Here is a 14,944-nt window from a genome sequence, read left to right as displayed (position 1 = left end):
AAAGTGTCCAGAGACCGAAGAGGCGAGGTGCAGACGATAGTGCCTCGAGAACGTGTGTAACGATTTCCAGGTGGCTGCTCTACAAATTTCTTGAGAGGATACAGAGCGAGACTCCGCCCAGGAAGCCGCCTGAGAACGTGTAGAATGTGTGACGATGCCGGGTGGGGGAGTCCGTCCCGCCCCAATGTAGGAAGCAGCAATGCCGGCCTTCAACCATCTGGCAATGGTAGCCTTCGAGGCCTGAGACCCCTTCTTAGGTCCGGACCAGAGTACGAAGAGATGGTCAGAGATCTGGAACTCATTTGTAGCCCCCAGATAGAGGCGCAGAGTGCGCTTGACATCCAAGAGACGGAGAGACTTCGGCTCTGAGGAGGAGAAGGACGGCAGCTCCACCGTCTGGTTCACATGGAATGCAGAAACCACCTTCGGAAGGAAGAAGGGAACGGTGCGAAGCGAAACTCCAGAGTCGGAAAAGGGGAGATAAGGCTCTCTACACGACAGAGCCTGCAGCTCCGAGATGCGTCGAGCGGAACAGATGGCCACAAGAAAAACCGTCTTGAGAGTGAGATCCTTTATCGTTGCGCTGCGCAGCGGCTCGAACGGTGGTCCCGACAGGGAGCGAAGCACAAGGTTAAGACTCCAGGAGGGACAAGGGTCCCGCAACGGAGGACGCATATGCTTGACACCCTTGAGAAAATGAGCAATGTCAGGATGCTGTAGAAGAGAGCCCCCATCGCTCAACAGCGAACCAAGGGCGGCCACCTGAACCCGTAGTGAATTATAGGTGAGCCCTTTTTCCACTCCCGCCTGTAGAAACTGAAGGATCTGAGGTACAGAAGCCTTAGCGGGTCTCGTGGCCTGGCTGGTACACCACAGCTCGAACACCTTCCAGACCCGAACATAGGCCGCCGACGTCGATGTTTTTCGTGCCCGCAATAGCGTGGATACTACCGCCTCCGGGTAGCCCTGACGCCGGAGGCGGCGCCTCTCAAAAGCCAGGCCACAAGACAGAAGAGTTCTGCCTGCTCGAAAAATACCGGGCCCTGATGTAGGAGCTGGGGGAGGTGCCCCAGCCTGATTGGCCGTCGATCACCAGCTGTAGCAGGTCTGCAAACCAGGGTCGCCTGGGCCATTCCGGAGCGACGAAGACCACGGTCCCCTGATGGCTTTCTATTCTGCGGAGCATCCTGCCCACCAGGGGCCACGGTGGAAAAGCGTAGAGCAGAAGATGTGGGGGCCACGGAAGGACCAGGGCATCCACTCCCTCCGCGCTGAGCTCTCTCCGGTGACTGAAGAAGCGTGGAGCCTTGGCGTTGAGAGCGGACGCCATCAGATCCAGGTGGGGGGCCCCCCACTGATGGACAATAAGTTGCATCGCTTTGTCGGAGAGAGACCACTCTCCTGGGTCCAGCAGTTGACGACTGAGGAAGTCCACCTGGACTTTGTCCACCCCAGCGATGTGCGAGGCTGCTAGCCGGACGAGATGACGCTCCGCCCATTGCATCAGTAGCGCCGCCTCGAGCGCGACCTGCGGGCTGCGCGTGCCTCCTTGTCGGTTGATGTAGGCCACGGTGGTAGCGTTGTCCGATAGAATTCCCGGTTCCGAAGAAGCGGGAGGAAATGTCGCAGAGCTAGCCGGACCGCTCTGGTTTCCAGACGGTTGATTGACCACTTCGCCTCCACCGCGGACCACGTCCCCTGCGTGGCGCTTCGATCGCATACTGCACCCCAGCCTGCTAGACTGGCATCGGTAGTCACCACCACCCAATTTGGCAAATCGAGGGACACGCCCCGGGACAGGTTCGGCGGATCCAACCACCAGCCCAGACTGTCCCTGGCATTCTGCGGGAGCGGGAGAATCATCTGGTAGTCCTGTGATACTGGTTTCCACCGGGAGAGGAGCGCCCACTGTAAGGTCCTGAGGTGCGCGAAAGCCCAAGGTACAAGGTCGATGGTGGACCCCATCACTCCCAGGAGTTGCAGGTAGTCCCAGGAGGTGGGCTCTGGTAACGCAGAGAACCGTCGTGTGTGATCCCACAAGGATTGAGCCTTGTCCTGGTGCAGAAAAACTTTGCCCAGTAGGGTGTCGAAGGTCGCCCCCAAGAAATCCAAGCGTTGCGAGGGAGTGAGGGAGCTCTTGGAGAAGTTCACTACCCATCCCAGGGAATGTAGAAACCGTACTACTCGAGTCACCGCTGAGCGCCCATGATCGAATGACTTCGCCCGGATAAGCCAATCGTCCAGGTAAGGATGAACCAGGATGCCTTCCTTCCGGAGAGCTGCAGCCACGACTATCATGATCTTGGTGAAGGTGCACGGCGCCGTCGCCAATCCGAACGGGAGAGCCGTGAACTGAAAATGCTGGTCCAGGATTTTGAAACGAAGGAAACGGTGGTGGTCCGGGCGGATGGGAATGTGCAGGTAGGCACATTCCCATCCATTAAGTCCAGGGAGGCGAGAAACTCCCCCCGATGTACCGCCACAATCACTGATCTGAGCGTTTCCATGCGGAACCGAATGACTCGAAGGGATTTGTTGACTTCCTTGAGGTCTAGTATAGGCCGGAAGGAACCGTCCTTCTTTGGCACGACGAAATAGATGGAATAGTGGCCCGAGCCCACCTCTCCGAAGGGCACGGGCGCAATAGCGCCAATCTCCCGGAGTCTGTCCAGAGTCAGCTGCACCGCCCTTCTTTTGAGGTCCGAGCCACAGGGAGAAAAGATGAACCTTCCCTGCAGGGGGCGGACAAATTCCAATGCGTAGCCGTGTTTTATGGTATCCAGTACCCACTGGTCCGAGGTGATCCGCGCCCACTCCGCGTAAAAAAACTTTAGCCGGCCCCCAATCCTGGGGACAGGGGAGTGGGCGAGACTGGCATCATTGTGAAGACTTGTTAGAGGGGTTCCCGGGTCCGGGAGTAGTGCGTGCGGGCCGACGCCCGCAAAAGGAGCGCGACCAGGGCTGAGACCTGGGGGCGGATGGCCAGGCGCCCACCTGTCTGTATCCCCTGTAGCGCCTCTGCGCTCTGGCCCGAGAAGAAGAAAACGCTCTGGATGGACGAAACCTATCCTCCGGCAGCCGATGAACAGCGTTCTCCCCCAGGGACTTGATGATCTGATCCAAATCCTCCCCGAAGAGGAACTTGCCCCTGAAGGGGAGAGAGCCCAGACTGGACTTCGAGGACGTATCTGCCGCCCAGTTGCGTAGCCATAGTAGTCGGCGTGCCGCCACTACTGATACCATGGATCTTGCGAGGACCCGAAAAAGATCGTACGAGGCGTCCGCCCCATACGCCACTGCGGCCTCCAGCCGGTCCGCCTGGGCAGCCTCATCGGCCGGCAGATTCTGAGACGTGAGGAGTTGTTGTACCCAAAGGAGACTAGCCCGCTGGGCAAGCGAACTGCACATCACCGCCCACATGCCTAGCGCGGAGACCTCGAAGACCCGCGTAAGGAAAACCTCCAACTTACGATCCTGTGTGTCTCGCAATGCCGCACCTCCCGTTACTGGGATAGTCGTCCTCTTCGTGACCGCCGACACTGCGGAGTCCACCTTTGGGACCTTGATGAGGTCCAGAAAATCTTCAGGGAGCAGGTACAGCTTTTCCATCGCCCGGCTGCTCTTCAGGGAGGCCTCCGGGGTGTCCCATTCCCTGGTGGGAAGTTGTAAAAACGAGTCATGGATAGGAAAGGCCCGAGCCCTCGGCCGAAGCGCCGCCAGGACCGGATCTCCCTTCTTTGAGGTGGTGACGACAGCGGGAGCCACTGGAGCAGGCGGGTCCGGTGGAGGGTCCAAATCTAATTTCTGAATGATCTGCGGGATGAGGTCGTCCAGTTCTTCCCTCTGGAAGAGGCGTAGAGTACGCGGATCATCCCCTTCTTGCGTGCCGTCCCCTTGGCCCCCGTCCGGGAGGTCAGGTCCCTGTCCCGCTGGGTCGGGCACCGCCCCCACTGCCGCTGGCGCCGAACGGACCCGAGTAGGAGGACGTGAGGCCCCCGCTCCCGAAGGGTCGGGGGGGGGGGGCCGGCGCCGAGGGCGACATCCGTGGGATCTTAGGGGGGGGGGTCCCACAGGTGTGTCCAGTCCCTGTAGATAAGCGGTATGCATGAGCAGGATAAACTCCGGAGAGAATCCCGGCTTGCCCGGGTGCGTTTCGAGGGGCGGCGTGGTTCCTGCTCCCTGGCTCTGGGTGCTTGGCTCCTGCACCAGAATGGGGGGGGGGCGCCCCCGCTTGTAGAGTCTTCCCGAGAGACGTTCTCCCTCGTGGCCTGCGCCTCCGGGCGCTCAGAATGTAAGCTGGCCCCCGTTCCTGCCAAAAAAGGCGGAGTGGCCGGCCCGTGCCGCCCGGACAAAAAAGAAAATTCAGTAAGGGACTGTGAGGTACCTTCCCCCCCGGGAAGGCATCGTGCACAGATGCCCTCCCGGGACCCCGGGTCGCCGCAGGCCGCACAGCGCAACGGCCGCGGCATCGGGATCGCCGGGGGAGAGATGAAAAACGGCGGCAAAAAAGAGCAAAAGCCTCGGCGGGGGGGGGGGGGGGCCACGCGCACGAAAGCGCCGCTGCGGGGGGGCCCGGGCGGCCCGCACTGCCCGCTGTCCGAAATTACAGGAGGGTGCCGCGGGGGGGCCTTTCCGGCCACACAACCCGCGCCCCAGAAGTCTTTCCCAAGCGTGGCAGCAGCCCACGAGGAGCTGCAAAATGGCCGCGGGTGAGTGAAGAAAAACGAAGAGGCCGGCACCACCGGCTTTCGCGGGCACCGGGAGCTGTGCTGTGAAGAAAAACTACAGAGGAATAAAACTTACTTACCCCTGCTGCAACGACAAAGAAAACAGCACGGCTGCAGAAAAGAGACAGGAGAGATAAGTCACTCCCCCAAAGGTGAAAGGACCCTGCTTTACTTTTTTTTTTTTTTTAAACTTTATACAAGACTTGATACAAACTTGATCCATGAGAAAAAGGCAGCAAAATAATCAAGCAAAAGAAGTGAGAAAGAAGAAAAAGGAGGAGAAGCCTGATTCCCCTACTCGCATCTGCTGGAGTCAGAAGATACTGAACTCCTGCAGAGGGGGTAGTAGGATATATGGATATGCCCCCTCAAAGCTTGTGCTGACTCCATCTGCTGGATTGGGGACATAACCCACTGTCTGGACTGATCCAGGTACGTACAGGGAACGCAGGTTATGTCATCCTCATCTGCTGGAGTCAGAGAATACTGAAGGATCGCAGGTGGCACACCAGGTTATCTAGGGGGTGCTTTTCAGCTTTTCTCTGACTCCATCTGCTGGAAGGGAGGCATAACCCAGCAGTCTGGACTGATCCTGGTACGTATAGGGAACAAGCTGCTAGCCCAGGCTCCGCTCACTCTCTCTCAGGGAGACTTCATTGCCAAGATTGGCAAGCAAGAAGGGAGGCAACATCATACAGGGCTCCCACCTGTGGAGACTAGTTCCTGGAGATGTGGGGAGGATAAGCTCTCCCCCCTCACAGGAATGGCATGGTTCTCAATACTTCCACAGTCTGAATCCATCAATGCCGATTGATCAGTGAACCACCATGGAACTCCAGCCCAGGCAGAACTCAGGAGAGTCCCCAGGCTCAGCGGCCTACATGGATCACTGACTGCATAAGTCAGTCCTGTCAGCATTGTGGAAAAAGAAAAAACAGACAGAGCAAGAAGTTTTTTTTTGTTTTTTTTTTAAAGTAATAGCCTCTACACCAGGATACACAGCCTTCCCCCTGTGTAGCCTCTATCAGGCTACACAGGGGGAAGCCCACCATGTGGCTAGCAGACAGTTGGAAAGAAGAGGAAAAATAGAATAAAATTTCTTTAAGAGAAAAGGGAAGTAAACAGCTGCAGCTCTAGAAAAAAATAGAGAAGACAGCAAAGCTGAATTCCATGAGCACACGGCTCTGGAGGGAAAAAAAAAAAAGACTGAGGGACTCTGCCTAGGGGGCAGAGTGATGACTACAGTTGCACATGCTCAGTAGGTGCTTGCTGAAAGCTCTAGATTCTTTGAGATCAAAGTTCCGTGCCAGGCTCCATCTGATGATGTCACCCATGTGTGTGGACTACCATCCTGTTTGTTCTAGGAGAAAAATGCATTACCAGAGCTGGGATTCAATAGTGTTCGACCTGCAACCTACCTTATTTATTTATTTATTTTATTTTTAATTTTTATATACCGATGTTCCTGTAAAGAATACATATCGCACCGGTTTACAAGGAACTGAACAGTCGCCTCCAGGGCGGAAATACATTAAAACAGTCGCCTCAAGGCAGAATACATTAACACAAGTATACAGGAAAACTATTAAAAGAGAACTTTCATAAACTCAATTAAATGTAACTGTGAACCATAAATCAGGAACCATAAATCAGGAACCATAAATCAGGAACCTTGACATTAAGATTGATGGCAGAATGATACAGAGAGTACTGCATTAAATATGGTTCCAATTCTTGCCAAGACAGAAAAGAAAATTATTACTTACCTGCTAATTTTCGTTCCTGTAGTACCATGGATCAGTCCAGACCGTGGGTTATGTCCCCAATCCAGCAGATCGAGTCAGCCAAAGCTTTGAGGGGGCGTCACCATAAGTAGAACTACCCCCTCTGCAGGAGTTCAGTATCGAGTATATCAAAGCCCGAGTAGAAAAACCCGAACCCCCTCATTGAATCAAGTTTATAGAAAATTGGCAACAACCAGCCATGGAACTGTAACAACAGACTAACAGTGGGCGTCCTACAACGTGTAGGAGGCTGCAGAGACAACAAGTCAACTTGTGAGGCGCTGGGACAACAGTGAAAAAAAAACTGACAAGTGGTGAAGTACAGATACCCTTACCGTTCCCACGAGCAAGGTGAAGCAGGAGTAGAAACCCAAAAGCGGTGGGCGTCTGGACTGATCCATGGTACTACAGGAACGAAAATTAGCAGGTAAGTAATAATTTTCTTTTCCCTGTACGTACCTGGATCAGTCCAGACCGTGGGATGTACCCAAGCTTCCCTAAATCGGGTGGGGTCCTGCGAGGCCTGCTCGGAGAACCTGTTCACCAAAATGTCCTGTGACTGAAGAGGCGAGGTGTAGGCGGTAATGCCTCGCGAACGTGTGCAACGACTTCCAGGTAGCCGCCCGACAGATCTCCTGGGATGAGACCGAGCGAACCTCCGCCCAGGAGGCCGCCTGAGACCTTGTAGAATGCGCTACACTGCCAGGCGGAGGCGTCCGCCCCGCCCCAACATAGGAAGCGGCAATACCCGCCTTCAGCCATCTCGCAATGGTTGTCTTGGAGGCCTGGGAGCCTTTCTTCGGACCGGACCAAAGGACAAATAGATGGTCGGAAGTCCGGAACTCGTTGGTAGCCTCCAGATATATACGCAGCGTGCGTTGAACATCCAAGAGTCGGAGAGACTTCGGCTCGGAGGCGGAGAAGGACGGCAACTCCACCGTCTGGTTCACATGAAAAGCAGAGACCACCTTCGGTAGGAAGGAAGGAACGGTGCAGATCGAGACCCCAGAGTCGGAGAACCGGAGATAGGGTTCCTTGCACGACAGCGCTTGTAGCTCTGATATACGCCGAGCGGAACAGATCGCCACCAGAAATACCGCCTTGAGAGTGAGATCCTTGAGTGTCGCGGTGCGCAAAGGCTCGAACGGAGGCCCCGACAGGGCCCGCAGCACCAGGTTGAGACTCCAGGAGGGACAAGGATCCCGTAGCAGAGGCCGGAGGTGCTTGACACCCTTGAGGAACCGAGCAATGTCCGTGTGCTGCAAGAGAGAACCTCCATCACGCAACAACGAACCAAGGGCGGCAACTTGGACTCTCACCGAGTTGTAGGCTAGTCCCTTGTCCACCCCGTCTTGCAGGAACTGAAGGATCTGAGGGACCGAAGCCGTCGTGGGGCTGGTGTCCTGGCTGGCGCACCACAGCTCGAACACCTTCCAGACGCGAACGTAGGCCACCGACGTGGACGTCTTGCGCGCCCGCAGCAGCGTGGATATTACCGTCTCCGGGTAGCCCCTGCGCCGGAGGCGTCGCCTCTCAAAAGCCAGGCCGCAAGACAGAAGAGTTCTGCCTGCTCGAAAAATACCGGGCCCTGGTGTAAGAGGAAGGGGAGGTGCCCCAGCCTGATCGGGCCGTCGACCACCAGCTGCAGCAGATCCGCGAACCAGGGTCGCCTGGGCCATTCCGGGACGACGAAGATCACAGCCCCCGGATGCCCTTCTATTCTGCGGAGCATCCGTCCCACTAGGGGCCACGGCGGAAATGCGTAGAGCAGCAGATGTGCCGGCCATGGGAGTGCCAGGGCGTCCACCCCCTCCGCACCGCGTTCTCTTCGCCGGCTGAAGAAGCGGGGAGCCTTGGCGTTTAGAGCGGATGCCATCAGATCTAGGTGGGGGGCCCCCCACTGATGGACGAGGAGCTGCATCGCCTCGTCGGACAGAGACCACTCCCCGGGATCCAGCCGTTGGCGACTGAGGAAGTCCGCTTGAACATTGTCCACTCCGGCGATGTGTGACGCTGCCAGCCGGACGAGATGACGCTCCGCCCATTGCATGAGCAGCGCTGCTTCCAGCGCGACCTGTGGCCTGCGCGTGCCTCCTTGGCGATTGATGTAGGCCACGGTGGTCGCGTTGTCCGATAGCACTCTGACTTTGCGGTTTCGGAGGAGCGGGAGAAAGTGCCGCAGGGCGAGCCTGACCGCCCTGGTCTCCAGACGGTTGATGGACCACGTCGCCTCCACCGCCGACCACGTTCCTTGCGTGGCGCTGCGATCGCAGACCGCGCCCCAGCCCGCTAGACTGGCATCGGTGGTTACCACCACCCAATCCGGTAAGTCGAGGGACACGCCTCAGGCTAGGTTCGCCGGATCCAACCACCAGCCCAGACTGTCCCTGGCCTTCTGAGGAAGTGGCAGAATCATCTGGTAGTCCTGCGAGACCGGCTTCCAACGGGAGAGGAGCGCCCACTGTAAGGGCCGGAAATGCGCAAACGCCCAGGTCCCCTGGGCGTTTGCGCATTTCCGGCCCTTACAGTGGGCGCTCCTCTCCCGTTGGAAGCCGGTCTCGCAGGACTACCAGATGATTCTGCCACTTCCTCAGAAGGCCAGGGACCCATCTCCCCCAGGGGGTGATGGGTCCCTGGCCTTCTGAGGAAGTGGCATTTCCGGCCCTTACAGTGGGCGCTCCTCTCCCGTTGGAAGCCGGTCTCGCAGGACTACCAGATGATTCTGCCACTTCCTCAGAAGGCCAGGGACCCATCACCCCCAGGGATCCCATCACCCCCAGGAGTTGCAGGTAATCCCAGGAGGTGGGTTCCAGTAACGCAGAGAATCGTCGAATGTGATCCCGCAAGGAGAGCGCTTTGTCCTGTCGCAAGAAGACTTTGCCCAGCCGGGTGTCGAAGGTCGCCCCCAAGAAATCCAAGCGCTGTGAGGGTACGAGGGAGCTCTTGGAAAAGTTCACCACCCATCCCAGGGAATGCAGGAACTGTACCACCCTGGACACGGCTGCCTGGCCTTGGGTGAACGACTTCGCGCGAATGAGCCAATCGTCTAGATAGGGATGAACCAGGATACCCTCCCTCCGGAGAGCCGCAGCCATGACTATCATGATCTTGGTGAAGGTGCGTGGTGCCGTCGCCAGTCCGAACGGAAGAGCTATGAACTGGAAGTGCTGGTCCAGTATCTTGAATCGCAGAAGACGATGATGATCCGGCCGAATGGGGATGTGTAAGTAAGCCTCCGTGAGGTCCAAGGAGGCAAGGAACTCCCCCCGATGCACTGCTGCGATCACCGACCGCAGCGTTTCCATGCGAAAACGGAGCACTCGGAGGGACTTGTTGACCTCCTTGAGATCCAGAATGGGCCGAAAGGACCCGTCCTTCTTTGGCACAACGAAGTAGATTGAATAGTGGCCCAAGCCCACCTCTCCGAAGGGCACGGGCGCAATAGCGCCTATCTCCTGAAGCCTGTTCAGCGTTGACTGAACCGCTTGCCGCTTGAGGGCCGAGCCACAAGGGGAAAATACGAAGCGACTTTTCGGTGGCTGGACAAATTCCAATGCGTAACCCTGCTTTACGGTGTCCAAGACCCACTGGTCTGAGGTAATCCGCGCCCACTCCCTGTAGAAAAACTTCAGCCGCCCCCCGATCCTGGGGACGGCGGAGTGGGCGCCTCTGGCATCATTGTGAGGACTTGGGGGAGGGGTTACCTGTCCCGAGAGCGGGGCGCGCGGGCCTGCGGCCGCGAAAGGAGCGCGACCAGGGCTGGGACCGGGGAGCGGGCGGCCTGGAGCCCCCCGGCCTGTAGTTCCTGTAACGCCGCTGCGCTCTGGCTCTAGTCCGGGACGAAGCGAACGCCCGGGAAGGGCGATATCTATCCTCCGGGAGGCGGTGAACCGCATTTTCCCCCAGCGACTTGATGAGCTGGTCCAGATCTTCCCCAAAGAGGAACTTACCCCTGAAGGGCAGGGAGCCCAGACTCGACTTGGAAGACGTATCTGCCGCCCAGTTGCGAAGCCACAGCAGCCGCCTGGCCGCCACCACCGAGACCATAGCCCTTGCCTGGACGCGGTACAGGTCATACGAGGCATCCGCCCCGTACGCCACTGCAGCTTCTAACCTGTCCGCCTGGGCGGCCTCCGCCGCTGGCAGATCCTGGGAGGTGAGAAGTTGTTGAACCCACAGGAGGCTTGCCCGCTGGGCGAGTGAACTGCACATCGCTGCTCTCATACCCAGCGCGGAGACCTCGAAGACTCTTTTCAGGAAGATCTCCAATTTGCGATCTTGCGTATCCCGCAAGGCCGTGCCCCCTGTCACCGGTATTGTCGTCCTCTTCGTGACCGCCGAGACTGCGGAGTCAACTCTCGGAACCTTGATGAGATCCAGGAAATCTTGTGGTAGCGGGTACAGCCGTTCCATGGCACGACCAACCTTCAGAGACGCTTCAGGGGTATCCCATTCCCTCGTGAGGAGCTGCAGGAACGAGTCGTGAATGGGAAAAGCCCGCGCCCTCGGGCGCAGGGCCGCCAGGACCGGATCTCCTTTCTTCGAGGATGTGACCACCGCCGGCGCTACTGGGGCAGGCGGGTCAGGCGGCGGATCCAGATCCAGCTCCTGAATGATGCGTGGAATGAGCTCGTCCAGCTCTTCCCTCTGGAAGAGGCGCAGCGTACGCGGGTCGTCCCCCTCCGTCGTGGCGTCCCCTTGCCCCAGATCCATGACGTCCGGGTCAGGGTCCCCTGGGTCCGGCGCCGCTCCCCCTGTCGCTGGCGAAACCCGAGCACGTGCGGGAAGGCGCGGGGCCCCCGCTCCCGCCGCAACGGGGGGGGCCTGAGCCGAAGGCGAGGTCCAGCATATCTTGGCAGGGGGGGGGTCCACCGGTGCATCCAGACCCTGCAGGTATGCCGTGTGCATAAGCAGGACAAACTCCGGGGAAAACCCCGGTCTCGCCGCGGGGGCTCTGGAGGGGGGCACGTCCGCGCTCTCCCGCCCCTGCGGGCCTTGCTCCGGCAGCAAGGTCGGGGGCGAATCCGGTTCCGACTCCCTGTCAGTCGACCTCTCCTGAGATACCTCGGGGCGCCGAGTGTTCAAGATGGCCGCCGTTCCCGCCAGGCCTGGGGGAGGGGCCCGCCCCCGGCGCCCGGGCAGAGGAGCGAGAAAAGAGAAATCGGCGATGGGCTGTGAGGTGCCTTCCCCCCCGGGAAGGCACCGGGCACAGATGCCCTCCCTGGAGATGCGGGACCCCGGTTCGCTGCAAGCCGCGCAGCGCGTCGGCCGCGGCATCGTATCGCCGAAAAAAACCGCGAAAAACGAAAGTTCTCAAAAAAAAATAAAAAAGTGAGACTCGGGGTCCCGCGAGTCGAAACGCCGCCGCCGCGGGGGGGCCCGATGGCCTGCACTGCCCGCCGACGTGAGGAGTAAGACGGCGCGGGGGGGCCCTCCTGGCCGCACTACCCGCCAAAAACAAAGACCTGCCTGCCTGCCTTCTCGAGCCGCCCACGAGGCGCTCAAGATGGCCGCTGTCAGTGTGGCAAGCGCGGAGAGGCCGGTGCTGCCGGCCTCCGCGAGGTACCAGGGGTTTTTGGGGAGCTGAAAGGCAAAAGAAACACCAACTTACCCCGTCTGTAGAATAGAAAAGAGAAGACACAAACAGAGGGTAAGCCACGCCTCCCCAAAGTTGAACCCCTCAATTAGTTAATTAACCCAATCAAATATATATATTTTTTTTTAAACAAACTTGATTCAAACCTGATTCAAAATAAATAGGCAATAGCCCAAGAAAAAATCAGCCAAAGACAAAGGTAAAAGCTTATGCTGAATTGGGAGCACTCCAAATTCCCTACTCGCATCTGCTGGAGTCAGAAGATACTGAACTCCTGCAGAGGGGGTAGTTCTACTTATGGTGACGCCCCCTCAAAGCTTTGGCTGACTCCATCTGCTGGATTGGGGACATAACCCACGGTCTGGACTGATCCAGGTACGTACAGGGAATAGGGAGTTATGAGAGAAATGCTCAAATATTTATCAGGCTTAACTACAGGAAGATTTCCATAAGAAAAGAAATTCAAGGACAAGGGGTCATGATATGAAGATGAATAAAGGGAAGCTCAAGAGGAATTATATCTTTTCTGAATGTGTGGTACATGCCTGGATAGAAGTATGGAAACTAAGATTGAAAGAATTTAAGAATGCTGGGATAGATATAGTGGCAATGTTAAGAACACAGGGAAAAAAAACTGATTTTCATAATGAGCAATTCCCTGCATGCAGTGAAGCTTGCACTGCTGACAGCTGGGATATAGCCTTGATTCAAGCAGCAAAATTGGGGGAAGAACAGAGCAAACTACATGGGCCCATTAGTCCTTACCTGCTGTCATCTATGTTATAACAAGCAGACATGCTTATTCCCTTGAGCTACTTCCAGGTCAATCATACCTGTAAAACGGCTTCAATAAGAGTTACAGTTTTCCCAGTGCCCGGGGGCCCAAACAGGATGTAAGGAGTTGGACGGCATTCCCCACCAAGTATCCTCTTCACTGCCAGTTTCTGATGCTCATTCAATAGAGGGTTGAAGAATTTCCTGCCTTTCATTTTAGATGATCTCCATTGGCTGCCTGTGTTCAATTCATATATGAACAGATGCATACACATGGAAAAAAAACCAAAAACAAACAATAAACCAAAGAGGAAGTGAAGTTCCACCTTAGAACAAAATTAAATGCTGCAACTGAACACAAGACATATGAAGAGTTATTTACAAATACAAACTACCCCCAATCTGTCCAACCCAACTGGTTGACTTGAGGTTTCACATGCAAATAGCAAGTGTTGCTTACCTGTAACAGGTGTTCTCACAGGACAGCAGGATGTTAGTCCTCACATATGGGTGACATCATCAGGATGGAGCCCAATCACGGAAAACTTCTGTCAGTTTCCAGAACTTTGACTGGCCCCTACTGGGCATGCCTAGCATGGCATTAACCCTACAGCCAGCAGGGGTCCCCCTTCAGTCTTATTTTATAGCTACAGGCAGTGCCGAAAAAATAAAACAAAGCATTATGAACCCAACACCGCAGGGTGGCGGGCGGGTTTCGTGAGGACTAAGATCCTGCTGTCCTGTGAGAACACCTGTTACAGGTAAGCAACACTTGCTTTCTCATAGGACAAGCAGGATGGTAGTCCTCACATATGGATGAGTACCGAGCTGAGGATGTCCGAACATGCACCAAATGTACCCAACGGCGTGCAACAGGCACAACAACTGGGGTGGAATTTGGTAGAGGGCATCCGCACCCCACCGGGCAGGCGGAAGGGTGTTGGTACGTCACGTTGGAAACAGGTTACGCAGCACAGATTGGCCAAAGATGGAATCTTGTCTTCCGGCTTTGCCCAAGCAATAGTGGGCTGCGAAAGTGTGGAGTGAGCTCCAGGTGGCAGCCCTGCAAATGTCAGGAAGTGGCACCAATTGTAAGTGTGCTACTGAAGTCGCCATGGCCCTCACCGAGTGTGCTTTAACACAGGTCTTGGAAAGGAATGCTTGCTTGCTGATAGCAAAAAGATATGCAGTCCGCCAACCAGGAGGAAAGAGTCTGTTTACCCACAGGCTGCCCTAATTTGTTGGGATGGAAAGAGACGAATAACTGAGTGCTCTTCCTGTGGGCCACTGTCCGGTCTAGGTAGAACGCTAGAGCCCGTTTACAGTCGAGGGTATGCAGAGCCTGTTCCCCTGGATTGGAGTGGGGCCTGGGAAAGAAAATAGGTAGTATGATGGATTGATTAATGTGAAACTCCGAAACTACCTTAGGCAAGAACTTAGGGTGAGTGCGGAGTAACGCCCGGTCCTGCAGGAGTTTAGTGTAAGGTGGATAGGTAACTAGGGCCTGTAACTCACTAACCCTGCGAGCTGAAGTGATAGCCAAAAGGAAAATCACCTTCCATGTGAGATATTTTAGGTCACAGGAGTGAAGGGGCTCAAATGGAGGTTTCATGAGCTGACCAAGAACCAAATTAAGGTCCCAAGAAGGGGCCGGAGGACGTAAGGGTGGCTTGATATGGAGCAAGCCTTTAAGAAAACGTGTTACGAGGGGTTGCACCAATATAGGGGCATCCCCGACACCTTTATGAAAAGCGGCTACCGCACTGACATGCATTCTGATTGAGGAAGTCTTTAGACCGGATTCCGATAAATGCCAGAGATAGTCCAAAAATCTCGGAATTGGACAGGAAAAGGGATCAAGGGACTGTGAAGAACACCATGATATATACCTTTTCCATTTATAGGAATAAGACTTTCTTGTGGAAGGCTTCCGTGAAGCAATCAGGACACGAGAAACCAAATCTGAAAGGTTAAGTGGTTGAAGGATCAACCTTTCAACATCCATGCCGTCAGGGACAAGGCCTGAAGATCGGGATGGCGTAGACATCCGTCATTCTGAGTGA

The 14,944-nt window shown here is 56.2% G+C and overlaps 1 protein-coding gene across 4 annotated transcripts in view; it reads right to left on the bottom strand.

The window, feature by feature from the left end:
• Positions 1 to 14,944, bottom strand: part of MOV10L1 (Mov10 like RISC complex RNA helicase 1) — a 546,310-nt gene that overhangs the window by 217,889 nt on the left and 313,477 nt on the right. For all 4 annotated transcript variants that reach the window (XM_029617025.1, XM_029617022.1, XM_029617023.1 and 1 more), the window contains one exon: positions 12,941 to 13,119. In XM_029617025.1, the coding sequence (XP_029472885.1) occupies positions 12,941 to 13,119 (179 nt within the window). The remainder of the gene's footprint in view (positions 1 to 12,940; positions 13,120 to 14,944) is intronic.

The sequence above is a fragment of the Rhinatrema bivittatum genome, chromosome 9 (assembly GCF_901001135.1).
Source record: "Rhinatrema bivittatum chromosome 9, aRhiBiv1.1, whole genome shotgun sequence".
In the NCBI taxonomy this organism is placed as follows: Eukaryota; Metazoa; Chordata; class Amphibia; order Gymnophiona; family Rhinatrematidae; genus Rhinatrema; species Rhinatrema bivittatum.
This window is presented reverse-complemented; position numbering and strand designations above follow the sequence as displayed.